General features: G+C 37.9%; 1 protein-coding gene across 6 annotated transcripts in view; it reads right to left on the minus strand.

Moving 5' to 3' along the window:
• LOC126483630 (uncharacterized) overlaps nt 1–19,978 on the minus strand; it is a 497,523-nt gene that overhangs the window by 109,367 nt on the left and 368,178 nt on the right. For 5 of the 6 annotated variants that reach the window (XM_050106684.1, XM_050106683.1, XM_050106679.1 and 2 more), the window contains one exon: nt 1,678–1,820. In XM_050106684.1, coding sequence (XP_049962641.1) covers nt 1,678–1,820 — 143 coding nt within the window. The remainder of the gene's footprint in view (nt 1–1,677; nt 1,821–19,978) is intronic. The other variant, XM_050106680.1, reaches the window with a different exon arrangement.

Consider the following 19,978-nt stretch of genomic DNA (forward strand, 5'->3'; position numbering starts at 1 on the left):
GGTTGTACTGGGAGTTCTCTCTCCTGCCAGTCCATCAACATCTTTGTAAATTTACAGAATTTGTGAATGGAATTGTTCTTTTCAGGAAATTTTGCAATCTACAACATAAAAATCGGATATAAGAATGAACAAAAACAAACAAATCTAAGTGTAAAAGTCTGCAGCAATTTAATCATAAGCTAGTGATAACTAATAATGAAAACTGTAAGGGGAGGAGATTGATAGTGTAGGGGGAAGTGGTTTGTAGTTAGCTATGCAACGAAGCAAAGGTTAGGAGCATCAAATAATGTAACATTTCTCGAAAACGTGTCAATAACTGCAGCAACAAGTAAATGAATTATTTTTGTCTGTGAGTTTGTTTGTTATTGGGTCTTCACCTGTGCACAAGTTTGCTGATTATTTGAGTTATACAAACAATACTGTAACACTAATTTTATGTTGCCTCATTTACAAGTGGCACTTATATACAATAAGGTGTTAAAGGTTTTAGCTAACAGACTGATAAACATCAATCAGTTCTCTGTATTTCTTTTCATCTATTTCCCCATAACAATTCAGTGTAACAATTTAGTTACATTTATGCACCTCAGTTATCATGGTCTTTGTCCTCATAATACTGCATCCATTATCTCATCATCATCTTAATTTTTCAAGGTGAGTTCCTTATCCAGATGTGTTTGGTGTTCTCTATAATACAATTAAGTCCATATTTGACCACATTCCCACATCACAAGAAACACTTAAGTTTTCCCACCAGCTGGTCTACGATTCTGAATGACAACAACATTTCAACACACTACTTGCTTCTGAGTAATGTTCATCTAACTTTATAAGACAAGACAGGAAGAGAGAGAAAAAATCTGTTGCTCATACAACACAACACAAAGCAAACCATTGTCCTAAAATGCTTAATTCCTCCTGAAAACTGGAACCACATAACAATGTTATCTTAACTTTGAACAGAGTATTCCATCAGAAGGAACTTGCAAACAAAAATGTTGAATTTATTGGTAATCTAATGAATACTTCAAAAGTAATTTAACACATATGCAGTGTCATTGGCTTTCAACTGCCCTCCAGTGTATAAAGGATGAGAAGAGAACATAGTGGGAGGGGTGGGAAGGGAAGATAGTATGGGGGGGGGGGGGGGGGGCTAAAGAGGGGTGGAAAGGGAAGATCGTATGGGGGCTAAAGAGGGGGGGAGGGTAAAGTTTGGGGGGACAGACTGGGTAGCGGGGACGTGACAGACAGGGAATGGGGGAAATTTCTACGCAATACGGTGTCATTACAAAATTTCTAAAAAAGATGGGTAATTATATTCACAGAAGGTTTTTAATTTATATACATTTTGTTATGTCTATCCTTAGCATCTTAAAATCCCTATGCTAAATACAAATCATGTAGAACTGACATTGAAATGGCAGTGGTAAAAAGAAGAAGCTTCAAACATCTACTTCAGTAAAGCAATATGTCTTGGCAGCTGGTGAGGAGCTGTGACTCTAAATTGGAACGCTGGACTCTACGAGAGACACAGTTGACAATCTCCCCCTATACTAAAGAAGTCAACAAATAGAGAAGGTAAGAATCACTACCTACTGATCTAACATACATCCTTCAAGCAGTAAGTCATAAAAATTACACACTATATCCAAGAATGAGATACAAAATGTTGCTTACCTTTATGCGAGAAACTGCTTCCTCAGCCTGGTTCATACGTGTTGTTTTTGTTGGCTGCCCTTCACAGACAAGTTGTGTAGAACCAAGATAGTTGGCTCGGAACAGGACACCCTCAATAAGCACTGCGGGTTCATGAACCATAGCTAAAATATTTACAAGAAAAAGAGTGATTTCAGCTCCACTTTTGAAAGAGATTAGAAAAGAATCACCTTTATACATGTTTCAGATGTTTGACAATCAAAATTATCAAAATAAAGTTTCATGCCATTAGGTGTTACATGACTTATTTTTATGCTAAACACTAATAACATTACAGTATTTCCCGTCACATAAATGTATATTCACACCGTGGCTTTGGCAATGTGCAGCACTGACCATATAGTGGAGGAATTAAGAAGTAGATTAGAAAAGAATCTGAACACTGCAGCTGTACTGGTAACTTGTATTCTTTGTACTTGAGTGCACTGAAACAGAACAGTTGTTAGGCAAACACCACAAGATGCTGGAGGACTCCTATGTAGTGTGTGCTAGTGTCAGAGTAGCCAGAATGGACTCCTACTGCAAAGGAGTTTTCAGAGATATAGAATGCTGAGAAAAATGTGAACAAAGAACTGGAGATTATATTCAAAACAGACAGAAAATTCTGTACATGGTTTGTCTAATAAGCAAAAAATAATAGTATTAACAATGGTTCAAGGTGATCATGGTATGCAACTAGCTATATTTCAATGAAGAGCTATTTTGCTCATTTTGTTTTTATTTGGGCTTAGAAACAAAGATGCCCCAAATGGACTGCAGTGGTTTTCCTGTTTCGTGCAGCCTCAGAATGGCTTTAAGTGCACACAGAGTATCAAAGCAGAATCGGAGTTTTATACCTTGAGATCACATTTAGTTCAGTACCCTTAAGTAGGAATTAGTTCAATAATTGCATCTTGGGGACATGGCTGCAAAACACAAATAATCAGCTGAGGTTCTGACCCTCTGCCTATATACAGCAATTCAGATGCATATGTAGTTGTGTTGCTTCTGTAAGTTGTTACATGAAGTCTTCTTCTTCTTCTTCTACCGTTTTGGCCATCTTAGGACCACGTTAATTCGCTTCACTTTTTTCTTCTGGTCTTTCTCCTTCCCCAATATTCTTTCATTCTCATACTTAACAACCGTCTTCGTTCTTTTGTCCAAGATGATTTTGTTCTGGGTCTCGTTCTGTCCTCAAAAGCTTTGAAGGCCTGAATTCTTTATTTAAAAAATCACCCTGTTGTATATCTCTGGTTCTTGTATTCTCATTTCTTCCAGATCTCTTCCAGTCAGCATGGAATAGAAAATCAACTAAAATCAACTACAAGACTGGACCTCATGGGATACCTACATGATTATTAAAAAAAAAAACACTCTGCTTCTAGCAACAATGTGTTCCACATGATTGGAAAGATACGGAGGAAGTGGAAATAGACACAGGGAGTTGCAATGTTCGAAAACCATGGCAAACCGCAGGAAGACCTAGAGAGGATCAATACTTCATGCAGAGAATGTCAGTTGACCCTTAAGATAAACAAATTTAATGTATAAATCAGTGGAAAGAACTCTTAATGTTTGTTTACATAGCTTGTGATGAAACTGGAAATGCATACCACTGTTAAGCATCTAGGAGTATGCATCTTACATTATTTAACCCTTTCAGACAATTGTTTTGGAGAAAGGAAAATGTTTCTTTATGCTGCAATGCTCTTAGATGATTTTTTAATGATTTCAGATGCAAGATTTATACAAAGATATGCACCCATTTTCAAAATATATTTTGTACACTTTGCTTCTTTTAATGAACTAGAATAACTAATTTTGAAATATTCACTGTTGTAATAAATAAGCTGACCATTCAATAATTAGCATGCAAAATAACAATAATAATATTCACTTATACAGTGCAATATAAATAACCGATCACTTCCATGTAGCCTGGCAGCCACAAGCTGTTGTGTACTGCTACAATGACTTTTTGATATTTTCGTAGTGATGCTCAACAGTTGGCAGCAGTTGTACAAGATTTAAAGATTGAACATTCACAAATATGTACATGAGGTTTCCACAAGGGAAAAAGATTTCTGTTGCAACTAAGGGACAGTAAAATTTTATCAATTGTAATGTCTGAAACGGTTAAAATAGAACTACCACATAAAACTATTAGTATAAAAGTCAGATGCCAGACAGATTCGATGGAAGAATTACATCGAATTATTGTTGCACCCTGACTGACGTGTTTTGTATGGCTGGAAAAAAAAATTAGGATATCTCCCTTGGTTATTGCAACAAGCCAGGGTAGCAGGTCATGTCAGAAGACTGAGTAGTTTTGCCAGAAACATCTGCCTACACAACAAATACTGAGAATAAGGCATAAATACTCTTCATTTCTAGTCAAAGGTACTGTAGACTGACAGCTGCCAGTCTCTAGGCTGGTCCTCCTTTGATCTGTGAGACTAGATGGATCAACCAGTCACCTTCTTTGGAATCCAACTCTGCTAGCTGTGAAAAGTTTAAAGGGGTTGATATGTCAGCTGTGGGAGCTTGGTTATTATGATTCATGAATCGATTCAATACTGGTGACCCATTACCAGCAATACCAATGACGCAACAAAGGATACAGATGGCAAATGACCCTTCAGGAAGCCATACAGGATACCCAAGCACTTACAATCTATAATGGAAGAATTAATCAATCAGCGGCTGGCTGATAGCTGTTGCAATTACCTCAAAGAAATCTTCAGAAGAAATGATGAAATATAAGTTTTGTTGTGATTACCAATATCTAAAATCAAGGACAATCACGAATGCATATCCTACATCGTATGTAAAAGAGACATTAGACAACCTAAGTTAATGTAAATACTTTTCAAAGATGGATTTAAAGAGTGGTTATCACCAGTTGGAAGTGGATCTCTAAGACAGGCCAAATATCACATTTGCTTTTCTATGGGGTCGTTATCAATATCAACAAATGAAATTTGATCTTAAGAATGAACCAGTTACATTCCAGAGACTATTGGATGGAGTGCTGAGGAGGCTGAAAATGAAACAATGTTTGGTTTATGTAGATGACATTATTGAGTTTATATTGATAACATCATTGTATTTTTTAAAGACCTACAGAAACATGTGCAATGACAATGAAGAAGTGTTTAAGATTTGCATTTGTCTGTCTAATATAAAGTATTGAGAAGTACCATTTCTTATCAATGGAGATAACTTATCTAGGTCATGTAATTGCCCAAGAAGACCTGAGAACTGACCCATAGTTGATTTGCACTGAACATGATTGCTTACCATTGCAAACAATGAAACAATTGCAATCATTTTTGGAATTCTGTAATTATTATAGAAAATTTGTTAAGGGGTTTGCAGAAATTGCTACACAGTAAATACATTTGTTGATGAAAGGTGTATGTGTATATACAGACTGCATTTGAGAAATTACAAGAGGTATTAACAACGAGTCCAGTGTTAATATTTCCAAATTATAAAAAGGACTTTATCCTACCTTGTGAGGCAAGCAACCGGATGACTGGATGCATTCTCAGTCAGAGTCAGGATGCAAGGAACACCTGGTATCATATGCATCAAGACAGTTAAATAAATCCAAACAGAATCTCTCAAAACAGAAGGAAATACTGAGTGACATTTATAATGTTCCATATTATCATCTGCATGGGAGGAAATTCGAAGTTCACCGATTCATGCTGTGTTAAAGTGGTTACTAGGACTAAAGGATCATTCAGTCGTTCAAGTAGGTTAATGCGTTGGGCACCGAAGTTGAGTGAATTTGAATGTAAGGTGATACTCAAACTCAACAAGAAACATAAAAATGCCGATGGCTCAGCAGGAAGACTGAGGTTGTGCAAGCCATTGGACATGCCTTGCTAAACACCAACACAGGGCTATGACAAAGTAGGGGCCACGTCTTGTGGTACCTGCAGCTTAGAAGGATGCTGATCATCAAGTAGCCCAGAAATATTGGTGGAAAGTAAGGAGGCAGGACATCAAGTAGTATGTAATCAATTGTACACCATGTGCATAATGTGCCAACCTAAATCATCAATTAGCACAATTGCAAAGATTACCAGAGGCAACAAAGCAACCAAACGTACAATGTGCCAAACTCAATCATCAAATAGTACCATTGCAAAGATTGCCAGAGGCAACAAAGCCATTTGAAATGTTGGGGATAGACATTTGGGGTGATTTCAACCTAAGGGGGTAAGCACTTTGTGCTAGCCATCATAGACTACTTTCATGTTATGTTTGGTGTTCTTGAAACAATAATTACGGATCAAGGCACTAATTTTATGGCCATTCTAATGAAGTAAGTGATATCTACTGCATATTCGGAAGCTCAGAACTAACCCTTTCCATCCTCAATCAAATTGAAAAACAGAACGCATTTATCATACGGTTGCCAAAATTTACATTGTTATGTGAACAGCCATCACAATAACCAGGACGTTTACCTCTCGTATGTCATAGCGGTGTCCATATGGAGTAGTATATGGTACAAAAAGGTCTTCACCTTCTGAATACACAAAGCCTAAACTTGACATAAACAGAGAGAGAAGTGGAAAAAGTTTGCACAAATGTTATGAGATGTTTGGAAAAAGGTAAAGAGCAAATACGAAAGCACTCAAGTGTCAGCCAAGGAAGAGGAATGACATGTTGATCTACCTGAGTACAGAAGCGATCAATGGGTTTCACTGGAGAATCCCTACACATCAAAGGGCAAAATGAAGATATTCCTTACTCATTATCAGGTAACATACCATGTCATAGAAATGGTATAACCTGTAAATGTGAAGTTTCAGATCCCAACAAGGACTTCCATTGTGCTTGTGTGGCACATTAAGATATTTAAAGGAGTTGTGGACATACTATCCCAAAAAAATGGATGCTGACAAGTAGGGTATGCTCAAGAGAGCCTTACGCACTTAAGTCATGTTGATAGATAGCCATGTTGCAGGATTTATGCAATAGTTATGGTAATTTTGCCACTGTTTTAAAGTATGTCACAGGTTCTTCCTCTAATTTATGATTTAACGGGAACGCGTTTTGTAATCCAATGTGAGTGTACTAATGAATCATGTAGATAGACTTTTTCTTGAAAGGGGGGCGGAGGGGGGGGGGGGGGGAGGGAGAGACAAATTCCTTTCTCCCATGTGGTGTTACCACGGAGAATGCCCAGAATGGGTGTGATAATTCTAATGACACTTGACCTCTTCAGGGGAGTAGTGTACACACTACAAAACAAATGACTTACACCAAGACTTGTTTTTCAGATAAGACGACATCATTCCAACTGGTCACCAGTGGACTTAAAGCTGAACCATAACACATTAGGTGAAAAATGATATATGAAGATTGGAAGAAACTTTTACAGGGCTGCATTTAAGGCTAAGAAGGAAGGAATACTAAGAGAGATGTACGGAGAATATCAGAGGTCACAACTTTCCTATGAAAGTTTAAGGGTCAGTTACGTTAAGTAATGTATTTAGTGCTCTGAACTGTCATGAACAACAAAGACAATGACAAGGTTGAAATTATGGGATAGTGGAGTACTTGTCAATGGGATGAACTGTCACATAACGAGTATGACGATCCACTCCCTGCTCTCACCACTGCTCCCTGCTCTCACTACTGTAACAAATACAATAAATCAAGAAACAGTCATCGTCATAAAGGCCAAGAAGCAACTGGACATGTTGCCAATGCAGCAACCGACAATCCTAAACAACTCCCCTTCACTCATTAGATGAGCTTACAGTTTCACAAAAGGGACTTATTACCACAGAACAGATGTTTCGACATGTACAACCGTATCACAATAAGAAAGGCCACAACATTATGATCCCAAGTGTCACAGTATCCGGTAATGTAGGGGTTCCGATTACACTTTGTGTAACCTACATCTACCCTAGGCAAAAACCCATCCACCCCACGAACTGCTAGTACGTCAAGTACCAGTGGAGTACATGAACTTTAGTAAGTAAGAATTAAATAGAGAACTACTTGGTAAAAGACAGAAAGTGCACAGCATAAGGAAGGTTGACTGAGATTGTTGTTATTTTGCCGAGGAGTTGTCACGGTGGGAAAATTTGATTGTACTAATTTATGAGTGGCGATTCAATGAAAACAAATCGTATGGGGAAGCAAGATAGTCCAGTGGTCTGACACTAGATAATGATGTTTGATTGTAAAAATATAGCCAAGAACCTTGTGGTTTAAGCTGAACTAGTAGAAGAGAGAAACCATGCCCATTTTACATATTTGTCAAATGTATGTAAAGATTTTTTTCAGAGGAAGCAAAAATCCAGGTCTGATTTTATAAAGGAGGGAGACCTGTTGTGCCACAAAATGATGTACTCTGCACAGCTGGGAGAAAAATTAGCATAATAATCTCTGCTACTGCAGGGAGCAAGAGAAGCTGGTCAAATCAGATGGCTGTGCATAGTATTGCCAGAAATGTCTGGTGTTAAGTGAGTACTGATAGTGAAGTGCCAAGGTGATTGCCTCATGTAGTCACCATGCAGTGAGACCAAGGGTGCAGTAGTATTGACATGGCAAAAGCCGAAGATGCACAGAGCTGGTGACCTTCTTACTTCACATCTGATCCATAGACTTCTTGTGGATTGCATGATCAAAACTGATATAGTAGCAAACCGAGGACAGGTAACAGCTGTAGAAATACTTGTCATTTTTAGTCAAAAGTATTGCAGGCTGCCAGCCACATGTCCTGAGAAGACCTATGATGGTCTATATGCATCAGCCAGTCACCCTCATCGGGCTCTGGAGCTGCTACCTTTGGTACTACTGCTGCAGCCAAGTCTGATGCTGTGGAGTGGGCACTTTCCAATCAGCGGACCACGTGGGGTGGGGTGGGGGGCTACTTCAGCTGCTGGCAGCCTTCCACCATGAAGCTCTCTGTCTCCCACCCAAGGACATGCAGCAGCTCATCTGATATCCCACATGCATGTAAACTTTTGCTGCCTGACCCAGCATGTGTGGGGAGATTCCACCATTGTGAGCTACTGACATCCTGAGCAATGACACAACGGGTGTACTGTGAGTAATAAAGTAATGGCTTCCCAGTGCTGTTTCTTTTACTTCTCATCGGGTCTCTGACAGGCATCCACTCACCACTACTCCACCCCTCACCTCGGGTAGTAGTATTCCAGCATCCTGTCTTCTATCTATCCAGTTCCATCTCCCACCATAGTGGCCAAGCAACCTGGTAATTATAGTTTAATTCAACTATGAGGTAGGCAGCTTACAGAATCACCATTTAATGGATTCTGAGGATTGTTAATCATTCTTCAACCCTTACCACATAGAGTTAATAGAGGAGACAGAGAAACTTCAAAGAAATGTGGAGCATTTTGTTACAGGTTCATTTAGTAAACATGAAAGCATCAGGGGTATATAGTGGTACATGACATACACTCTGTCATACACCAAAAGCTAGCTAACAGAGTAGATGTAATAGTCTTAGAACAATATGGAGTTTGCTCTGTCTTGCATTTGAATAGCCTTAATCACTCTAGCTTGTCTGAGCATCCATTTTTATGGACAGTAATGAGGTTTCTTTTTACTTCCTTCTTTCTTTAACTTGACAATAATGATTTGCATGTTTAAGAAGAATATACATTAAAACATTGGGTCTACAGCTGAGGCGCCCATAAGTGAGAGGTAGGAGGCAAGAGGCAGCTTACCTGTAGGCAACAGTGTCACTGGAGAACAATCTTCTTGTACTGCTGATCCTATAGGGTACTTAGATGAAAGGTATTTGATGTAAATGAAAAGACAGAAGAATAAAACTGCAATGGTAATAGCACCTCTTACAACTGGAAAACAAAAGGCTTTGGTCTGCAAACAGACCGGTTAGAGAGGTGTTGGATGCCAGTGGAACAGATGGAAGGATGACAGTGAATTCCTATTTGAACTATAATAATAATAATTATTATTATTAAAATGGCTAAGCAGGGATGGCTAGAGGACAAATGTAAGGATGTAGAGGCCTATCTCACTAGGGGTAAGATAGATACCGCCTACAGGAAAATTAAAGAGACCTTTGGAGATAAGAGAACGACTTGTATGAATATCAAGAGCTCAGATGGAAACCCAGTTCTAAGCAAAGAAGAGAAAGCAGAAAGGTGGAAGGAGTATATAGAGGGTCTATACAAGGGCGATGTACTTGAGGACAATATTATGGAAATGGAAGAGGGTGTAGATGAAGATGAAATGGGAGATATGATACTGCGTGAAGAGTTTGACAGAGCACTGAAAGACCTGAGTCGAAACAAGGCCCCCGGAGTAGACAATATTCCATTGGAACTACTGACGGCCGTGGGAGAGCCAGTCCTGACAAAACTCTACCATCTGGTGAGCAAGATGTATGAAACAGGCGAAATACCCTCAGACTTCAAGAAGAATATAATAATTCCAATCCCAAAGAAAGCAGGTGTTGACAGATGTGAAAATTACCGAACTATCAGTTTAATAAGTCACAGCTGCAAAATACTAACACGAATTCTTTACAGACGAATGGAAAAACTAGTAGAATCCAACCTCGGGGAAGATCAGTTTGGATTCCGTAGAAACACTGGAACACGTGAGGCAATACTGACCTTACGGCTTATCTTAGAAGAAAGATTAAGGAAAGGCAAACCTACGTTTCTAGCATTTGTAGACTTAGAGAAAGCTTTTGACAATGTTGACTGGAATTCTCTCTTTCAAATTCTGAAGGTGGCAGGGGTAAAATACAGGGAGCGAAAGGCTATTTACAATTTGTACAGAAACCAGATGGCAGTTATAAGAGTCGAGGGACATGAAAGGGAAGCAGTGGTTGGGAAGGGAGTAAGACAGGGTTGTAGCCTCTCCCCGATGTTGTTCAATCTGTATATTGAGCAAGCAGTAAAGGAAACAAAAGAAAAATTCGGAGTAGGTATTAAAATTCATGGAGAAGAAATAAAAACTTTGAGGTTCGCCGATGACATTGTAATTCTGTCAGAGACAGCAAAGGACTTGGAAGAGCAGTTGAATGGAATGGACAGTGTCTTGAAAGGAGGATATAAGATGAACATCAACAAAAGCAAAACAAGGATAATGGAATGTAGTCTAATTGAGTCGGGTGATGCTGAGGGAATTAGATTAGGAAATGAGGCACTTAAAGTAGTAAAGGAGTTTTGCTATTTGGGGAGCAAAATAACTGATGATGGTCGAAGTAGAGAGGATATAAAATGTAGGCTGGCAATGGCAAGGAAAGCGTTTCTGAAGAAGAGAAATTTGTTAACATCCAGTATAGATTTAAGTGTCAGGAAGTCATTTCTGAAAGTATTCGTATGGAGTGTAGCCATGTATGGAAGTGAAACATGGACGATAAATAGTTTGGACAAGAAGAGAATAGAAGCTTTCGAAATGTGGTGCTACAGAAGAATGCTGAAGATTAGATGGGTAGATCACATAACTAATGAGGAAGTATTGAATAGGATTGGGGAGAAGAGAAGTTTGTGGCACAACTTGACCAGAAGAAGGGATTGGTTGGTAGGACATGTTCTGAGGCATCAAGGGATCACCAATTTAGTATTGGAGGGCAGCGTGGAGGGTAAAAATCGTAGAGGGAGACCAAGAGATGAATACACTAAGCAGATTCAGAAGGATGTAGGTTGCAGTAGGTACTGGGAGATGAAAAAGCTTGCACAGGATAGAGTAGCATGGAGAGCTGCATCAAACCAGTCTCAGGACTGGAGACCACAACAACAACAACACATTATTATTATTATTAAACCTGAAAAGAGTAGTAGTAAATAGACATGACTAGCTGAGAGGCTGACAGTAACAAAAAAGGAGAGAAATTTACAAAAGAGGTCAGTCCAGATTAAAGCCACCCTGTTTAGGGAAACTGTGTAATAAACAAAATGAAGTAAGTTAAACCTGTAGGAAATCAAAGTTAAGAATTTCAAAATTCCATATTACTTATAGTAAACATGAGGAAGCAGTGGACAGATTACTTTTGAGTTCGGAACGCTAATGTGGTGTAGACAATTTATCAGTAATATCTGTTACTGAAATGGCACTTAAAAGTGCAAATCAAGCAAGAAATTGAAATTTTTGCTAATTTCACATGTGCACTCTATTTCATCATATTGAACAGCCATACCAACGTTACTGGCTTAAGTATTCTATGTATTTCTCCATAATCCACTGATGTCTTTCATGTATGGCACTGAATTCCACTAGAAATTGCAGTTTAAATTCACATTTTATTCATCTACTCTACTGAATAATTAGTCATTATGTTAACTGCCTCGATACATTTTGTACTTTCTTGTTAGATAACAAAGAATATATATTTTTCTCTGTAGGTCTGTCAAGCTTGTAAGTTTCGTTTTATCTTCATAACTTTGGGGAGAAAGACACTACTAAAGATATGCACCTCACTAGGAAAAAACAATTCCAAATTAACGTAAGTGTAACTAACTTTAAGTATTTTTCATGAATTGCTTTAACAAACAGCAATGATTGATTGCATGGTATGGAAATATTGCATAACATGAGAATGACACTTCATTTCACTGGAAATTTTCTCCGCAGTGTTGTTCGACTTTCTCATACTGGCTTTAGACACTTTTAAATGGGCTCTCAACTTCTATTTATTAGATTCAGACATGACAGAAAACACTGCACTATAAAAAGCTCAGCTTAAAAAGTATCAGGTTAAGCACACATTTATATAGTTATAAAATTAACTACTATGGTAAAATTCTAACAATGGCTAGATACAGAGTTTGCCCTTTCATTTAATGTCATCTCTTCATAAAGCTTGAGCAGACAACAGCAGCTTGTTATTAACAGCAAACATTTGCTATAATTACTGCAGTAACACACATATTTGCTGAAAATACTGTTTCAACTAACAGCAGAGACAGAAGAGCTGGATCTTATGTAAGTTATGAACATGCCAATGATGGGAAAAAAACCATCAGATTGCTCAACACAGATAGTTGGTCTTTAATGCTATACACACAACCTTCCCATTTTTTTGAGTCTGGATTTATTAATCTGTCTCTGATGTTCCTTGAAATTGTCTTTTTAAGATTTCCTTCATTTCATAACATTATTGTTACTTCATTCATAACACAGAAGTGGCAAATGACTTAGTACATGCATGTAGACACCAAAATGTCTAAAAAAACGTGCAGGTTTTGAAACATTGAGGATTTGTTTAGTCCAACATAGAATTACGGACATTACATTTCCTTTGAGATGAAGTGGAGGCAATACAAATGGTACTGGAAACAGAAATCATGCACTGATTTTTCAAAAATTACTGTTTAAATGGCATTTCACTGATGTTTAAAAGAAATCAATATTACTGTTCTTCAAGGAGTTAATATGGAAGAAAGAAAAAAAACAACAAAATCATAAATTTGAGACTCAAACATTAAGCCTCTAGATGACAGTTCCAGTTTCCAAATGGAACACACCCAACATACAATTAATGCCAAAGAAGACTGAAAGCTACACAGTAACTGATTTGGGCCAAAGTAAAAGCAAAAATCATGGAAAAATATATTTCTACATGGGAAAAATGCAAAAACCACCTAACGAAACCAACTATAACTCTACTGACAATCTAATAGCACGTGGGACCAAAATTCTACAACTCAGTGCTGGTTCTGCAGATCCCCATTCCAAGTAAACAAAGGCCTCTGCCAAAGTTGATTTATAGTAAACAATGCAAATCCATGACTTAATTTCCTAAAAAGGAAAATATTCAAATATAACCTACTTTCTGAAGGGAAATTTGTTTTGACCAATCAACCATAAGTCTTCAAAAACTAAAGTTAGTTGAACAATTCCATTATGAAAATTTCTGGATAAAAATAAATTATATTTTTGAATTACAAGGTGCAGATATAGAAAGAAAATAAAACCCCTACTCTTTTAGCGAGCTGCTATTTTGTGGGTTCTCAAATAAAAATGCTGACCATACTTTACACATTTTCAGACAATATTTGCTACCTACTGTTGAGCTTCAAAAGAGAATTAGTTATATTATTGACATGGAATGCACACCCACGACTGGGCTCTTATTTGTATTGACAAAGTAAGGACCCAAAAACATTACGAGAACACTCCACCTTATATGAAGGCAGAGCCAGCACCAAGCACAAACAACAGATGGGCTGGGCAGGGAACAGCAGGCATGCACTTCCCCATGCACTCCACACAGCCACTTACCAAGGCCAAAGTCGTGGGCGCAGACAGGCGCAGAGTGGTCGACACACGAACAGACAGACACACACACGGACGTGAGGCGCAGGGCAGGGCAGGGCAGGGCAGGGGTGGATGCAGAGGGCACCAGACAGAAAAAAAAAAAACACCACTTTAGCTCAGGAAGTGGGGGAACCAATGATGCTGGGGATGAGAAGACCATGCTAATTCAAATAACATTTACTAGCTTATTCAACTCCACAGAAGTCTGTTCAACAAGGATATGGACCAATACAAGTTTAGCACGATTTCTTCATACACAGCCCCCCCCCCCCCCCCCCCTACCCCCAACACTTGCATATTTAAGTGAAAGAAAAACAACTATCTTATTGGGTGATCTGGAAATTCCTTGATGGAATACAGATAATGGAAAGAGTAAAGGTACCATTCACTCTACAGCTGAGACCTTGGGTACACGACAAGCACATAAAACAGACTGAAAACATTGCTGAGCTTTCACACAATGTCTGCCCCCACCCCTGTGTTTGTTTGGGGGTGCGCGCGCGAAGGACATGATCCAAAAAAGATCAACGAAATTTTCGATCTTGTTTATGTGCCTGTCGATCACTCTATGCCTCAACTACATGGTGAGAGGTTACTTTTACTACTTCCATTATTTAGCTTTCCGTATGATCATAGAAACAACAACAATAATTTTCAGTAACTTCTCACTATAGTGTTAGATATACCTTCAGATGCTTTCTTTCACTGGTGTTATTTTTACAGAAAATAATATTTCCTATACATTAAACTTTCAGTATACTGCACAACATAGCAAAATTATGTGCACTGTAGTCCTCTCCATAGTATGAAAATTGTCAATGCCTCATAATACGACAAATGTATCCAGTTCAACTGAAATATACACAAACATGACAAAACTACATAAAGTGGCTACTTAAAAAGAAGCAACACCAAGCTCATCTACCTGCATAATAGAAACAGGTACATGCTATCTTACATCCTCTGCATACAGATAATTTATCACAATGGATACATGTACAAAATTTTGGTACAACAAAAATTTATGAGAACTAGCTACTGCATCAGCTTGTTCACTGCACTTCACATCACATCACATCACATCACTTCACTTATAACTACACTCGACACTACGTACAAAGTTCAGCAAAGGCCAACTTTATTAGTGACTGTATCACATTTCTTTTCATTCATTCTTCTGAAAATTATTTTTTTTCCGATTTATTTTCACTAAAAACTTTTCAGCTTTCATGACAGTTACATGTATCACTACAACAAAACCAAATTTGCTTTAAACCATAGTATATTCTGATGTTTGTTTCTTTTTTGTTGCCTTTGTCCCACATCTATGCAGGTTTGGTAGGCTTATTACATCTAAAGTGTAGTATGCAGTGTAAACATTGCAAAAGATTGAATGTTTTCAAAATTTTTGAAAATCGTGTAGCAAAGCCAGGACCGGGGTAGCAAGCTGGTAATCACCTAGTCAGATGTGGAAAACTGGCTAAAAACCACATCCAGACTGGCCAGCACACCAACTCTCATTGTTAAACCACAGGCGAATTTGATCCTGGGCCTGTGCACCTCCCCGTCCTGGAAGCAGCTCTTTAACAAGTATGGCTACCTGCCCAGATGTATATTCTGCCATTTCGCCACACCAATTTTACAAAATGATTCTGATGTGTCTATTGCTGACAAAGACCTAAAATGCCGAAAGCTATAACTGTGTGAATCTTTTTGTTGTGCCTATGGCGGCTCAGCATCTCCACCATATGGTGAGTAGCAACTTTCTTTTTCTAATATTGTTACATGTGTGTATCTAAATACACATTTTAACTAACTCCTTAGATTATCTTAGATAATCGCTTGATAAATAAGTTTACTGAAGTTCTTTCAATTACAATTGGTATGAATCTGTGGTTTTCTCCACAGATTTCTGAGCATTGTCCAAAGAACAGTCCAGGTCGGTTTATTGTAAATGTTCCTTGGTTTAGTCGACCTGGCGTTGCGTCAATTTTAACCCCTAATGCAGGTACTGCTCATGAGTGTAGAACGTCTGATGCTCTTGTTAATACTCGTACTTCCGTATTTATTGGTAGAATTGTTCGGTTATCTACATCTAGAAGTCGAATTCCGTCGTTTTCTAGGTCTTGTTCTGGTGTTATATAAGTGTCAAATTCTACGTCTATAAAATCTGAATATTCATATCTTCAGTATCATTGTCGTCCAATGGTTTTAATTGTGATTATTGCATCTACTGAATCATCAAGTAAATATAGTAGTCGTAATGATGGGAGTGCAATAAATATTAGTGTAATTGCTGGTAATGCTGTTCAGATTGTTTCAATTAAATGTCCGTGAAGTATGTTTCGGTTTGTATAGGCAATAAATAATATATAACTTAGGGCATAACCTACAATTACTGTAATTAATAATAATACGACCATAGTATGATCATGGAAGAATGATAGTTGCTCCATTAATGGTGAAGCTCCATCTTGAAGGGATAGATTTGATCATGTTGCCATTAATGAATTTTTCTAATAAAAGGTCAAACCTTTATTTGTAGAGCTTAAATCTACTGCACTAATCTGCCATATTAGAATCTAGAAATTAATGGTAGTTCTGAGTAACTGTGTTCTGCAGGCGGGTTATTTTGTAGTCATTCTGTTGATCTTCTTATATTAGCTCTAAATATGATTGCTCGGTTTGTAACCATTCTTTCTCATATAATTACAATGAATATAGTGATTCCTACAATAGAAATTGTAGACCCAATTCTTGACACTACATTTCATGATGTATATGCATCTGGATAGTCTGAATATCGTCGTGGTATTCCTGCTAGCCCTAAGAAGTGTTGAGGGAAGAATGTTAAGTTTACTCCAATAAATATAATTGTAAATTGGATTTTTAATCATGTATTATTTATAGTTAATGCTGTAAATAGCGGGTATCATTGAATAACACCTCCTATGATTGCGAATACTGCTCCTATGGATAATACCTAATGGAAGTGGGCTACTACATAATATGTATCATGTAATACGATGTCGAGTGATGAATTTGCTAATACTAATCCTGTTAGCCCACCAATTGTGAATAGAAAAATAAATCCTAAAGCTCATAATAGTGGTGGATTGAATTTGAATTTAGTTCCATATAGTGTAGCTAATCATCTGAATACCTTAATTCCTGTAGGTACAGCAATAATTATTGTTGCTGATGTAAAGTATGCTCGTGTGTCAACATCTATTCCTACTGTGAATATGTGATGTGCTCATACAATAAATCCTATTAGTCCAATTGATAATATAGCATAAATTATACCGAATGTTCCAAATGATTCAATTTTTCCTCTTTCTTGACATACAATGTGAGAGATAATTCCAAATCCTGGTAGAATTAAAATGTAAACTTCTGGGTGCCCAAAGAATCAAAATAGGTGTTGATATAAAATTGGGTCACCTCCTCCTGCAGGGTCAAAGAATGATTTATTTAAATTTCGATCTGTTAATAGTATAGTAATAGCTCCTGCTAATACTGGAAGCGATAGAAGGAGGAGAAGGGCTGTAGTAGCTACAGATCACACAAATAAAGGTGTTTGATCTAGAGTTATACTTTCTGATCGTATATTAATTGCTGTTGTAATGAATTTTACTGCACCAAGAATAGATGATACACCTGCTAAGTGAAGTGAAAAAATAGCTAGGTCTACAGATGCACCTCTGTGTGCGATAGCTCCTGCAAGAGGAGGGTAAACTGTTCATCCTGTACCAGCACCGTTGTCTACTATAGAAGATGTAAGAAGAAGGGTTAATGAAGGCGGTAGTAATCAAAAACTTATATTATTTATTCGTGGAAACACTATATCTGGTGCACCAATTATTAATGGTACGAGTCAATTACCAAATCCACCAATTAACCGAGAGAGAGAGAGAGAGAGAGAGAGAGAGAGAGAGAGAGAGAGAGAGAGTGAGTGAGTGTGAGTGTGTCTGCGACACTGCATACTTCAATATACTTTCACTTGTTACTGTTTTGTCAGGTTAGCAATGATGATGTATAATGGCCTCAAATCTCCAAAGAGACTATTTAGTAATAAAGATCTTCTTATGCACACAAAAATCAGCAATTTCTTTATCCCAATTCGATTCCCCCCCCCCCCCCCCCCCCCACACACACACACACATAAATTATTTAACGGCCAAATGATCCACAAATTTCAATTACTGCTAACATATGAAAGGTGGACAGAAGTAGAAGTAATTCATGTGTTAACCCTGCAGCTGCCATGTCATATCACAGGAACTCAAAGTCATAAAAATACTAGTTGTATTAATACTACACACCTTCAAATTAACTTTTAATACAAAATGCTTTGACTCGAAGTTCCTGTGACTTATTTTTGCCAAAATATAAAACTCTAGTGTGAACTTTATACAAAGCTGCAAAGGCTCTGTGAAAAGAATTTTTATACAATGAAAAATAGCCCTGGCATCTTTCAGAAGTCACCAGAAAACTGTAAATTTGAGCTAAGCTAACAAGTTAAAGATCTTACGTATGTCACAAGGTGGAATGCGTCTCTCAAAAACTGGCTGTTACATCAGTCCCTGGCTGGGAGGAATGACACGATTATTTGCTAACATTCCATTGACACAGTCTGTCAGATAACCAATGAGCTATTTGTTGAGTGACCCTACAGATGTTTGACTGACAACATATCCAGTGCACGCACACACACACACACACACACACACACACACACACCACACACACCACACACAGGAAGAAGAAGAAGACGTAGTAGTGGTAAGTTCACATTTTTTACAGCACCAAAAGTGATAGTAGTAGAACCCATCCAAGTCACACCAGTATTTTTTAATTACTCTGGAAAATGCTTCAGAAGATGTTGAATCAGTTGAGGTCAACACGTAGTCTTCCAACGTATATTTTACATTCACTTCAAAATTAAAATTTGTGTGTGGACACAGTCACTCTATGTTAAAACCAAAATATAGAAAGAAAAATTGATGGTTCCAGGTTTCAAAGGATGTTTTCAATCATTGAACTGCAACAATGGAATCACCATGATCAGAAATTTAAACAAGTCCCTTGTGTTATCCATGAATGTACTGCTAATTACTGTTTATGAGTCTTAAGTATTCATTGCAGATAAAGTACTTGATTTTTCAGTTATACAGTCAGGACATTAACAATTCCCCTTGTGATGTTTTTGCTGTGAATCTTACAGCTGAAACATTGCAAGATGACGTATTAAAGCCCTGAGAGCATGCTCAGAAAAAAATTGAATAAGTTACTGTTAGTGCTTTGGTCTGGTACACATTGTAATTATAAACTGAAATATTGAGCAATAACGTATAATTATTCCAGATTAGAAATGGCATTCCACACGTTTAAATGATTAATGGAAAATCTCATATAAAGATGTGAAACAAATACTAACAAAGAGATAGAGGGCTGGCCAGTACTTACCTCAGCTCAGTACAGCCGAGAGAGAGACAAAAAAACAGAACCGAAAATTTACGTTCCTAGCTTTCGGAACAAATGTTCCTTTATCAGGGAGGAGAGAGGGGAAAGCAAGGGAAGAAGGGAAAGTGGATTCAGTTACTCACAACCCAGGTTATGAAGCAACAGGGAAAGGAAAAACAGGGAGGGTAGCAAGGATGGAGGCGTGGTTGTCAGAGGGAAGCCCAAAGATATTCTACTGTAAGTACTCTGCCAGCTTCAAACCAAAGAGGATGTATTCAGAAGTAAAGAGGTATACAGTATAAAGATAAACACAACTATGTAGGATGAATAGATGCATGAATGGCTAAAGAGGAAAGGGAAACAGGAGAAGACTGAAGAGTAAATGGGAGTGAGGTTGTTTAACGTAGATTCAGTCCTGGGGGATGGTGGGATGAAAGGATGTGTTGGAGTGCAAGTTCCCATCTCCGCAGTTCAGAGGGACTGGTGTTGGGTGGGAGAAGCCAAATGGCACATACGGTGT

Source organism: Schistocerca serialis, chromosome 6 (assembly GCF_023864345.2).
Source record: "Schistocerca serialis cubense isolate TAMUIC-IGC-003099 chromosome 6, iqSchSeri2.2, whole genome shotgun sequence".
Classification (NCBI taxonomy): Eukaryota; Metazoa; Arthropoda; class Insecta; order Orthoptera; family Acrididae; genus Schistocerca; species Schistocerca serialis.